General features: G+C 44.5%; 3 protein-coding genes across 3 annotated transcripts; 2 read left to right on the top strand and 1 right to left on the bottom strand.

Annotated features, from left to right (window-relative positions):
* Positions 1 to 4,391: 4,391 nt before the first annotated feature.
* Positions 4,392 to 5,322, top strand: LOC119148770 (histone H1.10). The gene has a single exon (XM_037389329.1). The coding sequence runs from the start codon at positions 4,424 to 4,426 to the stop codon at positions 5,087 to 5,089; it is 666 nt and encodes a 221-aa protein (XP_037245226.1). The 5' UTR covers positions 4,392 to 4,423; the 3' UTR covers positions 5,090 to 5,322.
* A 1,170-nt stretch (positions 5,323 to 6,492) lies between these two features.
* On the bottom strand, positions 6,493 to 6,997 carry LOC119148790 (histone H2B 1/2/3/4/6). The gene has a single exon (XM_037389351.1). The coding sequence runs from the start codon at positions 6,948 to 6,950 to the stop codon at positions 6,570 to 6,572; it is 381 nt and encodes a 126-aa protein (XP_037245248.1). The 5' UTR covers positions 6,951 to 6,997; the 3' UTR covers positions 6,493 to 6,569.
* Positions 6,998 to 7,226: 229 nt separating this feature from the next.
* On the top strand, positions 7,227 to 8,165 carry LOC119148783 (histone H2A.J). Its single transcript, XM_037389343.1, has one exon. The coding sequence runs from the start codon at positions 7,279 to 7,281 to the stop codon at positions 7,666 to 7,668; it is 390 nt and encodes a 129-aa protein (XP_037245240.1). The 5' UTR covers positions 7,227 to 7,278; the 3' UTR covers positions 7,669 to 8,165.
* The last annotated feature ends 3,414 nt before the right edge of the window (positions 8,166 to 11,579 follow it).

Below are 11,579 nucleotides of genomic sequence, written 5' to 3'. Positions count from 1 at the left end.
CGAGTGTAGGCTTTCAGCTAAATGTTGCTAATCAGCTTACCTGGATTGTTTTCCTCCTACAGCTAAATGTCTAATTGGCCTTTATTTGTCTAAAGTCTAATCTGTTTCTCCTCCATATGGAATGTCTCTTGATAAGAAAAAAATCTACTGTTTTCTCTACTATACACTTTTAGGAATGACTGTTTATGTTATATGTTGTCGCGGTTTAACTCCAAACACCAACCAAGTATGATGCAGCCACTCACTTACTCCTCTTCTGCCCCCAGTGGGATGGGAAGGAGAATCAGGAAAAGGGTAAAATTCATAGGTTGAGATAAGATCAATTTAATAATTGAAATAAAATTAATAATAATAACAACAATAACAACAACAACAGTAATAATAATAGTAGATGAAAAGGAGAGAGAGGGAGAAGAATAAAATCCAAGAGGAAAAAACCAAAACAAATGATGCACGATACAATTGCTCACCACCTGCTGACTGATGCCCAGCCAGTCCCCAAGCAGCCATCAGCCTGCCTCAACTAACTCCCCCAGTTTATATACTCAGCATGACGTTCTGTGGTATGGAATATCCTTTTGGCTAGTTCAGGTCAGCTGTCGTGCCTGTGTCCCCTCCCAATTTCTTGTGTCCCTCGAGGCAGCCTTAACAACAGAAAAGTTCTTGACTTAGTGTAAACATTACTTAGCAACAACTAAAAGCATCAGTGCACTATTAACCTCATTCTCATACTAAATCCAAGACATAACATTGTGCCCGCTACTGAGCAGAAAACTTAACTCTATACTGACCAAAACCAGGACATATGTGAGCTACTTTTGTTTTGAAGGTCCTTGCACTGGAAAATATGCAGACATTTTGTAGGGTCTTCTGTGATCTGCACTAGCAACTATACTGCCAGGCATGGAAGGAAGTCAGGGCATGTTGTGTGATGATGCATGGAAATGAGGTTTCATTTTAGGGAAGTAAGGGTATGCATTTTAAAGAGGCATAAGAAATTAGTTTGAGGTCCTGAGTAGGAGATAAACAGACTCTGCATTTGGACAGGGTACTTGGAAAGGAAAACCACAGAACTTTCAATCTTTGCTATTTATTTGAAATTTAGTGTGAAAGGAGTCACACTTAAATATTTGTTGCTTCACATGGAAACTGCCAACATTTTTTATTACCAGCTCACACTCAAAACTTGTGTTTTCAAGTAACGTTGCTTGGCAGGAAGAAAATTTCTCTGAAAGATTGAAAAAACATTCCATAATCTACCACAGATTTGCTAAAATATGTGGTGGGATTCTTGCTTTGCTTTGTCTTCTTCTCTTATCTGTAAAACACCCAGGGTAATATCAATGATAAATGTAAGGTAAAGAGAGATTGGCCTTTCTGAAAACTGAGAATTGTTTGGTCCAGTGTTGCTTTTAACAGCTATTTCCAGCAATGAAAACTTGAAAATTTTTGGAAGATTCTAACATGTTTATTTTATCCAGTTAAGGATAAAATGTCATTGCTGAGGCCAGGGGGGGAAATGACTAGAAAAGACTCCCTTTTTCACACCACTTCATAGCTCTAAAGCCCTTCTCTTTAGAGAAAGATGGGCTTTTGCAGAAATGGTTGCTAAGACCAAGAAAATGTTCACTGCTCAGAAGTAGGCCAGGAATAATTCCCTGTTCAGAACAGAGCCAGTGTGATGGTTGACGAATAGATGCAATGAAGGATGCTGACACATAATGCTGGAGAGCAGCTGCCAGGTCTCCCAGTGTCTCAGACTACTAGGGAAAAACAAAGAGCTTCAGCAGTGCTACTCAGAACAGGGAGCAGGAAACTGTTCAAAAGACATGCAGATTTGCAGGGACACACCCAGAACCAAAAGTGGGAGAAGTCCTAAATTCTGCTCCTTGAAATTCTCAGATAATAACCTCCTTCGTCTGCTTTCCTTACAAAAACACAGACCACCTTGTGCATTTAAAACTTGCCAAAGACTATGGACAGCAATCCCTACATGCTGTGGGAAGGGAAGAAAATCTCTCCTCTCCTGGTGGACTGAGAACAGGTTTACAAAGAGTGAGTTTAAAGGGAAACATGCCCAAATGTGTGAATGTGAGGGATGGAGCTGGTAACCAACCCTTGGGGCTACAGCAGCACTCTTCCACCAGTGGTTACTGTCCACTCCCAGTTGCTCCCAGCTCCCAGACCAGTTTCAGATGTAAGAGTCATAAAGCTCTAATACTAAATTGTAAAACCTACAGAGATTAAAGCACATTAAGTTTCTTTTAGTCCTTATTCCCTAAAGAATGTGCATTACATTAAACAAACCTGGACAGATGACATCCCTTGCCAGCTCTGTCTTTTGTCAGACTTTGCTTTATGGTCATCTCTATTCACCTAACCTGGAAAATAAGCATAATGCCCTCATCTTACCACAACCAACTATCTTTTTACCTCTCAGGCACATATTCCTACTGTTCATTTGAGTTACCAGCCTGAGCTTTCAAACTCTATGGCTACCGTGAATTTGGTCTAGTTGTTTATGTGGGAATGGTGTCACATTCACAAGGAGCATGGCAGATCTCACAGCCCACTTCAATATGCCTGTCCAGTTTTTACTATGGGACACCTAAAAGCCTAATTTTTCTCTTTCTCTGCTTTTGCCTTCCTCTTCTTCATTCCTTCAAAGTATTTATTAGCTGGCCTGCCTGCAGACACAACAAAAGAAAAAAGAACTAAAAGAGAATATGAAAAGGTAAAGGTTCACTGGTTTCGCTTTTGTTATTCTAATGTATCTTATTTATCCTTGCCATTTTAATCTATCTTATTTCAACTAACGATTTACTATGAAGTATAACTTAACTGTATTAAACATTTAATGTATGAAAACAAATACCAGGGCCCTTTGCAATATACCACTTGTCTTCTAGAATCTCAAATTTGTCCATCATACATGAGAAGCTCATTTGCTGAAATAGCCTACTGACATTTTGCATGGCAAATTTTTACAAAGCACAATGGGGCACAATATGACATTTCAGCTTAATTTATTCTTTTCAGCCAAGGTAAAAAATCCTAGCTGCTTTTTCATTACAGCCATTCACAGCTTTTGTCTTCTGATATACTCAAAAATTATCCTAAACAATTCATAACAGCCCTTAAAAAATTAATAATAAATTTCTGCTATCACTTTGTGAGACAATAATTAAGTGGGATCATAATAATTAATGCTGATTCTGATTTATGAGGATATTCTGGAAATTATTTCAAAATTCTGAGGATTTGGATGAAAACCTAAATTTGGAACTGTTTTCCTTTTCCTTTAAATGGCAGATTTTAGGAAACATTAAAAAACGGGGGGGGGTGGGGTGGGGTGGGGGTGACACACACTCAACAAAGTGTGTTCAAATATTTATAGGTAATAATGAGGCTGAAGCATTGTGTTCATGCAGGCCAGATTTCCACATTATTTAATTTATGTGAGAAGAACCGAGGTTCCAGCTGGCTTCTTTAATATTTGAGTAGCTTAAAATATATATTAGTGTATCTATACCTGTTTGACATTTTCCCCCTGAAAATCTGCTTCTGAATTTGTTAAGACTTAAAGAATAACTGTATACACTACTGCAACCATAAAAGCTTTAAACTAGAACTTTATCCAGAGTTTATATGCATTAACTAGGTATTGACAGTTTCAATTTATAAACAGAGACTATTGGTAAAAATTCCAAATTCTTGCTATTCACTTACAAACCACCACAAAAAATGCAGAGCCCTGGCAAGTTTCAGACACTTTTCAACAGTACATATATTCTTCTGAAGGACTCTCATTTCCCCAAAACAGGAAATTCTGTAGAAATACTGTATTCTTAATAGTTAAAGATATGGTTAAGGGAGCCGAATCTTTATCCATATTCAAAGCTCAGCCATGAAATTGTGTTACTTCGTTCTCTTTGAAATCAATTTACGGCAAAAATAATGAAGCTACCCCCTCGGTTTCTACCCTAGTGTGGAGAAAACCCCCTAAAGAATAAGCCTGCAGTACGGGGAAGGAGTTTTAGCTACAGGTTTTATTTTAATTTCGATGGAAAAACAAAAGTTTGCCGTTCCCGGGGTCTTGCTGACTTCACAACACGGGGTTAAACACATCTTTTCTTTCTCATCTGGGGTCCCAACAGCAAGAAACTCCCCCGAATGAAAGTCCACCGTCTTCTCTTCATTCCCCGAAGAAACCGGGGTGATTTCCTGGCACACATTTTACAAAAATTCTGAATTTATAACTCCGAAGAAACACAGACTCGGAGGACGAAAAGCTCTTCCTGGCTCACAGTTAGGCGGGCTCTGCAAAGCACCAATCACAGATCACCGCTGCGCTATAAATTCAGGCATCGGGGTTACTGTAGCCCAATTACTTTCTTTTGATTAGGAAGAAGTCTCTGCAGCGATGTCGGAGACCGCTCCCGCCGCCGCGCCCGCTGTCGCGGCCCCCGCCGCCAAGGCCGCCGCCAAGAAGCCGAAGAAGGCGGCGGGCGGCTCCAAGGCCCGCAAGCCCGCGGGCCCCAGCGTCACCGAGCTGATCACCAAGGCCGTGTCCGCCTCCAAGGAGCGCAAGGGGCTCTCCCTCGCCGCGCTCAAGAAGGCGCTGGCCGCCGGCGGCTACGATGTGGAGAAGAACAACAGCCGCATCAAGCTGGGGCTTAAGAGCCTCGTCAACAAGGGCACCCTGGTGCAGACCAAGGGCACCGGCGCCTCCGGCTCTTTCCGCCTCAGCAAGAAGCCTGGCGAAGTGAAGGAAAAAGCCCCCAAGAAGCGGGCAGCCGCGGCCAAGCCCAGGAAGCCGGCTGCCAAGAAGCCCGCCAGCGCCGCTAAGAAGCCCAAGAAGGCAGCGGCGGCGAAGAAGAGCCCCAGGAAAGCCAAGAAGCCGGCAGCTGCCGCGGCCAAGAAAGCGGCCAAGAGCCCTAAGAAGGCGACTAAGGCTGCTAAGCCGAAAAAGGCGGCGGCAGCCGCGAAGAGCCCGGCCAAAGCGAAGGCGGTGAAGCCCAAAGCAGCCAAGCCCAAGGCGGCCAAGCCGAAAGCGGCCAAGCCAAAGAAGGCGGCGTCCAAGAAGTGAAGTTTTCAAGTGGAAATACTTAAACCCAACGGCTCTTTTAAGAGCCACCCACTATTGTCCCAGAAAGGGCTGATACACTCCGCCGCGGAGCTCCGTGCTTGCCGCAGGGCTAACCCCACGCCATGTCTGTGTGGGACGTTCGGGACGTTCGTCTGTGGAGTGAATGGGACGCTAAACTTCGGCGGTGTTTACGCTAAGACTTGGAAAAATAAAGTTTACGTTCCCTGCTAAAACGCTTTCTAAAGGCTGACTTTTTCTGAGCACCGCAAGAGGCTGTACATGTTAAAGGGACTGCTAAGGGTGGGTGTCGCTCTTGGGCGTGGAGGTTTCTCTCGGTGCTCTAACCAGCTTGGGTTCCTAACAGCCTGGCTGCGATTACCACTACTTTTTAGGGACTGTGCCCGGGAGCTGTCGGCACGGCTCCTCCGCTTCCTTGACAATATCTTTTCCGATCGGCAACGCTGTTGTGGGGCAGGTCTCAATTTCTCCGTGACTTCACCGACCTGCTTTTTGAGAAAGAGGTTGCCGGGACGGGAGGCAGGTAGAGATGCCTGCGATCCTCTTCCGCACCCTGCCGGCCTGGTGGCGGTGCGGCCAGAGTTCCGCCGGGCAGTGGTCGGGAGCTGCTGCGGGCAGGGCGCTCTGCGGCCGATCGGAGCGCAGGGGCAGAGCGGAGCGGCGCGGCGCTCCCCGCAGCAGCGGTGTTTGCGGGGCTCAGCCTGCGGCCGGCGGCGATTGGCTGACGGGAGAAGCCGCAGCCGCTTATGCGGCGATCGGGGAATTTCGAAAAGCGCGCGCGGCGAACGGGACACGGAGCGCTGCCTGCGCGGACTCCGCGCCTGCCGGTGCTCCCGCGTCCACACCCCCCTCCTCCCTCCAGTTTCTCCTCACAAAGTGTCTACCTCTGTCTCAGGTGTCCTCGCTTCCCCCCAATCTTCTTGTCCTGGTCTTTGGATCTACAAGGCTGCTCCCTGTCTTCTTATACAGAAGGCAGTTTGTAAGCTTAGACTATCCCGGGAGACCTATGCAAAAAATTTGATCAGGGTCATTCATCTTCCCGCTCATCCTCATTTTTTAGGGGCGGTTATATTAATACAGCGATTGCAAAGTATGTGAAATCAGAAAGATTTGTCTTTATAGCAGAACGTATAATATAATGTACTGCATCTCAAATCTGTACTGCACAAGCTGAACGATACTGCTTTATTTATTGGAAAAGTATTTTAATGTTAACATATATGACGTAATAGTTAATACATTATTGACTTAAAGCTATATACTTTAACATGGATTCCAGAGACAACTACCAGTCATTGCATGTTCTGCTACGAATTTAAGTTACTTGGAAATTCTATTTACCATCTCAAATAAATTTTAGCATCCAAAACTAACGAACCAGTACTGTGTTAAAGCTCTTATAATGAGTATGTGGATGGCTCTTAAAAGAGCCTTTGGGTTTGAAGTGACGGTCCGAGACACTCTACTTGGAGCTGGTGTACTTGGTGACAGCCTTGGTGCCCTCGGAGACGGCGTGCTTGGCCAGCTCACCGGGCAGCAGCAGCCGCACGGCCGTCTGGATCTCCCGCGAGGTGATGGTGGAGCGCTTGTTGTAGTGCGCCAGGCGCGAGGCCTCGCCGGCGATGCGCTCGAAGATGTCATTGACGAAGGAGTTCATGATGCCCATGGCCTTGGACGAGATGCCCGTGTCGGGGTGCACCTGCTTCAGCACCTTGTACACGTAGATCGAGTAGCTCTCCTTGCGGCTCTTCTTGCGCTTCTTGTCGCCCTTCTTCTGCGTCTTGGTCACCGCCTTCTTGGAGCCCTTCTTGGGCGCGGGGGCGGATTTAGCCGGCTCGGGCATTTTAACACAATTCTGCCGTTTTTCCGAAGTGGAGTCGCATGCAAAATGGCCGCAGAGCCCTCTATTTATAGGGCTGTTATGCAAATACCAGCCCTCTAATTTGTTCAATGCGATTGGATCTTCTCTCACGAGTGTGTGCCTTTGTCTCTGATTGGTTACAATACGATCCGGCTTGTCATTGGTTCTGTAAGCAATGACTGAGTCCAGCCAATCAGCAAGCGCTAATCCCGCCCAGGGAAGGGATAAAAGGGGAAGAGCCGTTGCGTCAGTATGATTGCCTTAGTCTTGTCGCGAGAAGGGAGGTTGTACTTTTTGTGCTGTCTGAAGCATGTCCGGCCGCGGGAAGCAGGGAGGCAAAGTCCGGGCCAAGGCCAAGTCGCGCTCGTCGCGGGCCGGGCTGCAGTTCCCCGTGGGCCGCGTGCACCGGCTGCTGCGCAAGGGCAACTACGCGGAGCGGGTGGGCGCGGGAGCGCCCGTCTACATGGCGGCCGTGCTGGAGTACCTGACGGCCGAGATCCTGGAGCTGGCGGGCAACGCGGCCCGCGACAACAAGAAGACGCGCATCATCCCCCGCCACCTGCAGCTCGCCATCCGCAACGACGAGGAGCTCAACAAGCTGCTGGGCAAGGTGACCATCGCGCAGGGCGGCGTGCTGCCCAACATCCAGGCCGTGCTGCTGCCCAAGAAGACAGAGAGCCACAAAGCCAAGAGCAAATAAGCTCAGAGAACAAAGCTGCTTGGACTTTCAACAAAATAACATTATAACTTAAAGGCTCTTTTCAGAGCCAACCACACAATCAGAAGAAGAGTTGTGTTGCTTTTTTAGGAAAGTACTTCTGTGCTAGGTGGTATTTCTACAGAGCATGTGTTAGGTGCTCTAGTCTGTATCTTCAGTGAAAACACTAGTGATTTATTGATCATGTGTCTTGTAGCAGGATTGGCAAAACACTTGTTTTTACTGTTGGATCTCGATTTTCATGACTTTTCAGGCTGCTTAAGGTGTGAAATACAGGGGGGTTGGCTAAAAGATTGGGGGAGCGGAAAAGGCTATGCAGATATATAGATAAATAAATAGGAGAGCATCTTAAACCCACATAAATACATCTAAGAATGAGAAAAGGCTTCTTTTGTATGCTTTTTCTTCAAAAGATGTAATGGTTTGCTGTGACTTAACTTTATTTAGAAATAAAATGAGAAATTCTGTAGGGGAACTGGCTCATTTTTACTTTGATCCTTGAGTAGTCATACCTGGACAATGAAGTAATAACATACATCTTTTCTTTCAGAAGAAACTCCTTTTTCTTCTGAAACACAAAGTGCTGATTTATTTCCCATTTAAGTGGGATTTTCAGTCTTGCCAGGTAAATTCCCTCACTGTGCATAGCTATTCTTATGTCAGTTAACAGTGGGTAGTATGGTTTGAATTAATTTTCTATATCCTTGGCCCAATCATTACCCAGAGCACACTGTTAAAGCTGTTGAGGTTCAGTTGTAAATTATGAGAAAGATTGTCTAGGTGATTCCTATTGCTTGAATATTCCCAGAACTTGCACCTGGTGGTCTGCAGCACATTGTATTCAGGCCATAGCTCCCACTTGTGCCAGCACCTCTGCCCTCCCCGTCCCCTGGGGAGAAAGAGGAATGCTCTGGCCTTGGAGGAAGGAAAATACCACTTTCAGCAAGATACTACCCTCTGTGCCTCTCCTCCCCACCCCCAAGCTGTAGCAGAGAGGCTATTTAAGTAGGACTGTATCATGGCCAAAGAGGGATATCAGGGATGATTTCTGGAGAGAATCAAAGCAAGAGAGCTGTCTGGAGCACCAGACTGTTCTGATAAGGTGGCAGTTTCTGTGCCTCAGGGTTTTGTTTGCAAGTGGATACTTGTAGAGCTGTAATGTTTTCATTATGCTGTTTTATTGATACTCATTAGCTGAAACTACCTCTCTTCTGCTACATTTCTTGAAGAACTGTAATGATATAAAAACTGTGTTTTAACATGCAGAAGTCTTCTACTTTTGGTTTCCAGAACAGATACCTATATATGTGTGTGTCAGAAGATTGCAGTCATAGAGTGGTCTGGGTTGGAAGGGAGCATCTAGTCCAACCCTCCTGCTGTGGGCAGGGGCACCTCAAAGCACCATCCAACCTTGAACAGCCTTGAACACTTCCATCTACAGCTTCTCTTAGCAGCCTGGTACCGTATCCCACTGCCTGCATTGCAAAAAAAAAATCATCCTTATTTCCAATGTAAATCTCCCTTTTAGTTTAAAACTGTTGTCTTTTATCCTTGCACCTGTCTTTCTACCTTCCTTGGTAAAATCTCTCAGTCTTTCTGTATTGAAAGTCTGCAATAAGGTCTCCCCAAAGCCTGCTTTTGCCCAGGCTGAACACCCCAACTGCATTAGCCTTTCTTCAAAAGATAGGTGTTCCAGCCCTCTGATCATTTTCACAGCCTTCCTCTGGACCCAGCCTAACAGGTCTGTGTCTGCCTTGTGCTGGGGACCCCAGAGCTGGATAGAGTACTCCAGGTGGTGTCTCACGACAGCAGAGTAGAAGAGAATCACTTCCCTTGACCTGTAGGCCAGGGTGCTTTTTATGCAGCCTGGGACAGCATGGGCTTTCTGGGCCACGAGCATGCATCTCTAGATTAAAGCACTGCAATTCCAGAGAAAGCCCATGGGTGTGGGGGTATCTATATCCAGGAGTGGGATTTCTCTGTGAACAAACTCCTATCTGTGGAAATCAGAGTCGGTACCAGAGAGAGCGTCATGCCCTTCTGAGTGTGGAAGTAAGGCCAGTACATCTATCCAAATTATTCCTGTCATCTGATCAGAATTAGATTATTTTCTGCAGAATTTCTTTCCTCGTATTTCACTCACTACTCTGCTCAACTCAATAACTGGAATTTTAGCCTTTGTGATACTTCAGTCCACTTCCTAGTATTCCCTACTTTTGTTCTTAGCCACTAGTGGTTTCACCAGTTGTGAACCCTGTGCTGCCGTCACACTGATGAGGCTTCAAATGTAAGTGTCTTATAAATCAGATGGATTATATGATAAGAGTGCTGGCAAATCTGCCTGGCATATGCCACTGGATGAAGGAATGTAGCAAAGCAAGTTTAAGTAAATCAGATTTCTCATTTTCATATACAACAAATAGTAGTAAAGAGGAAATCCATACCATATGGTGCCTTAGCTGTATTACTGGGTTCCAGTACCCCTTTGCATTCTCAAAGAACCTGTGATGCAAAAAAAAAAACCCCTCCAACCAATCTCCCTCAAATGCTATAGATTGTAGTTATGTTTAGGGATAGCTTAATAATATAAGTCTATATATCAAAGTCATAAATCACATAGGCAAAAAGATAAGAGGCTTTTCTATCTCTTTTTCTCCTTCACTTTGGTAGCAGTGTTAGGAACGTCCTCTACTAAAAAGATCTTCCATGAGTTTAGTTTGCATATTATTGTTATTATTACAGTTGTAGCTGATACATAGGCGGATTTAAATTGCCATACAAGCGCTCAAGAAAATTAAGAACAACGTTTTAGTTGGGTATAATGCACTAATGTGATGATTTTTTGGCAAATTTTGTACTTCCTTGTGCAGTCATGATGAGATATTTTCTTACTACAATAAACAAATGCAATTTCCTCATTATAGTTTAATGAGAAACTAGGGCAACTGTCCTAATTAGTGCACACTTGAAAAGCTACATAATTTTTTTTTCAATGGAGCAGAGTTTTGCAAGTGTTTCCTTTCTCATTTAACTTCTAGTACTATGCATCCAAACTCATGAGGAAAATTTAGTACTTACAAACTGGGGATTGAACCCTAGGTTTTGATCCAAATATTGTCTCAAATCAACAGTAAAAGCAACTTCATCAGGCATTACACTCAGTAGCAAAATTTTCTTTCTGTTTTCATTATTTTTCTCTAAGAAAACCCTCTGGTCCATGAGAGAGCTGATTACGTCACTAACAAAAACACTCAGGAAACATGTCTGTGGCCACATGCAGCAACCTACAGGCAACGCAGCCTTCTAGAAAGCATGATATTAAATTATATTAACTGTGGTCCACACTTTTGGAAAAAGGTTTTGCAGCTAATTAATCTGAAAGCTACTGGTCTCAGCCTCTGCATCACCCATTTCTGCCAGGACACTGTGGAAGACAATTTTCCAAGTCTTCCAGTGGTTGTACTGACAGAGGGAATTGCACAAGGATACTCACCCTGCAGTTAGGAAGAGTTAGGAAGTGATGATTTTGACACACTAAATGATTTTGTGTAATTTATTTTCTTTTTTTTACTTTCTTTAGTATTCAGAAGATTGTTTATAACTGCCTCAGGAAACATAACCAGATCTCCAGGTATAAAGAACAAAGCAGACTTTGTAGAGGCAAATGGTGATATTAGCCACCAGCCTGGCAGGTCCACTACTGACAAACCTTCCAGTTAGTGCAGAGAGAGCTGTAATTCATTATTTTCATCCCAAAAGTGAACATGAACTCAATTAAAGCTAGTTTTGCCAGCTTTGTTGCATATATAATTGAGTGGCAAGTCTTTAATTTAACTCAGAGTAACAGTTTGAATGAAAATGGAATTCACAGTGATAATGATAATGGTAAAAAA

The sequence above is a fragment of the Falco rusticolus genome, chromosome 5, assembly GCF_015220075.1.
Source record: "Falco rusticolus isolate bFalRus1 chromosome 5, bFalRus1.pri, whole genome shotgun sequence".
NCBI lineage: Eukaryota > Metazoa > Chordata > Aves > Falconiformes > Falconidae > Falco > Falco rusticolus.
This window is presented reverse-complemented; position numbering and strand designations above follow the sequence as displayed.

Excerpts from the sequence above, each read along its gene's own strand:
- LOC119148790 (XM_037389351.1), bottom strand. The coding sequence starts at position 6,950 with ATGCCCGAGCCGGCTAAATCCGCCCCCGCGCCCAAGAAGGGCTCCAAG.
- LOC119148770 (XM_037389329.1), top strand. The coding sequence starts at position 4,424 with ATGTCGGAGACCGCTCCCGCCGCCGCGCCCGCTGTCGCGGCCCCCGCC.
- LOC119148783 (XM_037389343.1), top strand. The coding sequence starts at position 7,279 with ATGTCCGGCCGCGGGAAGCAGGGAGGCAAAGTCCGGGCCAAGGCCAAG.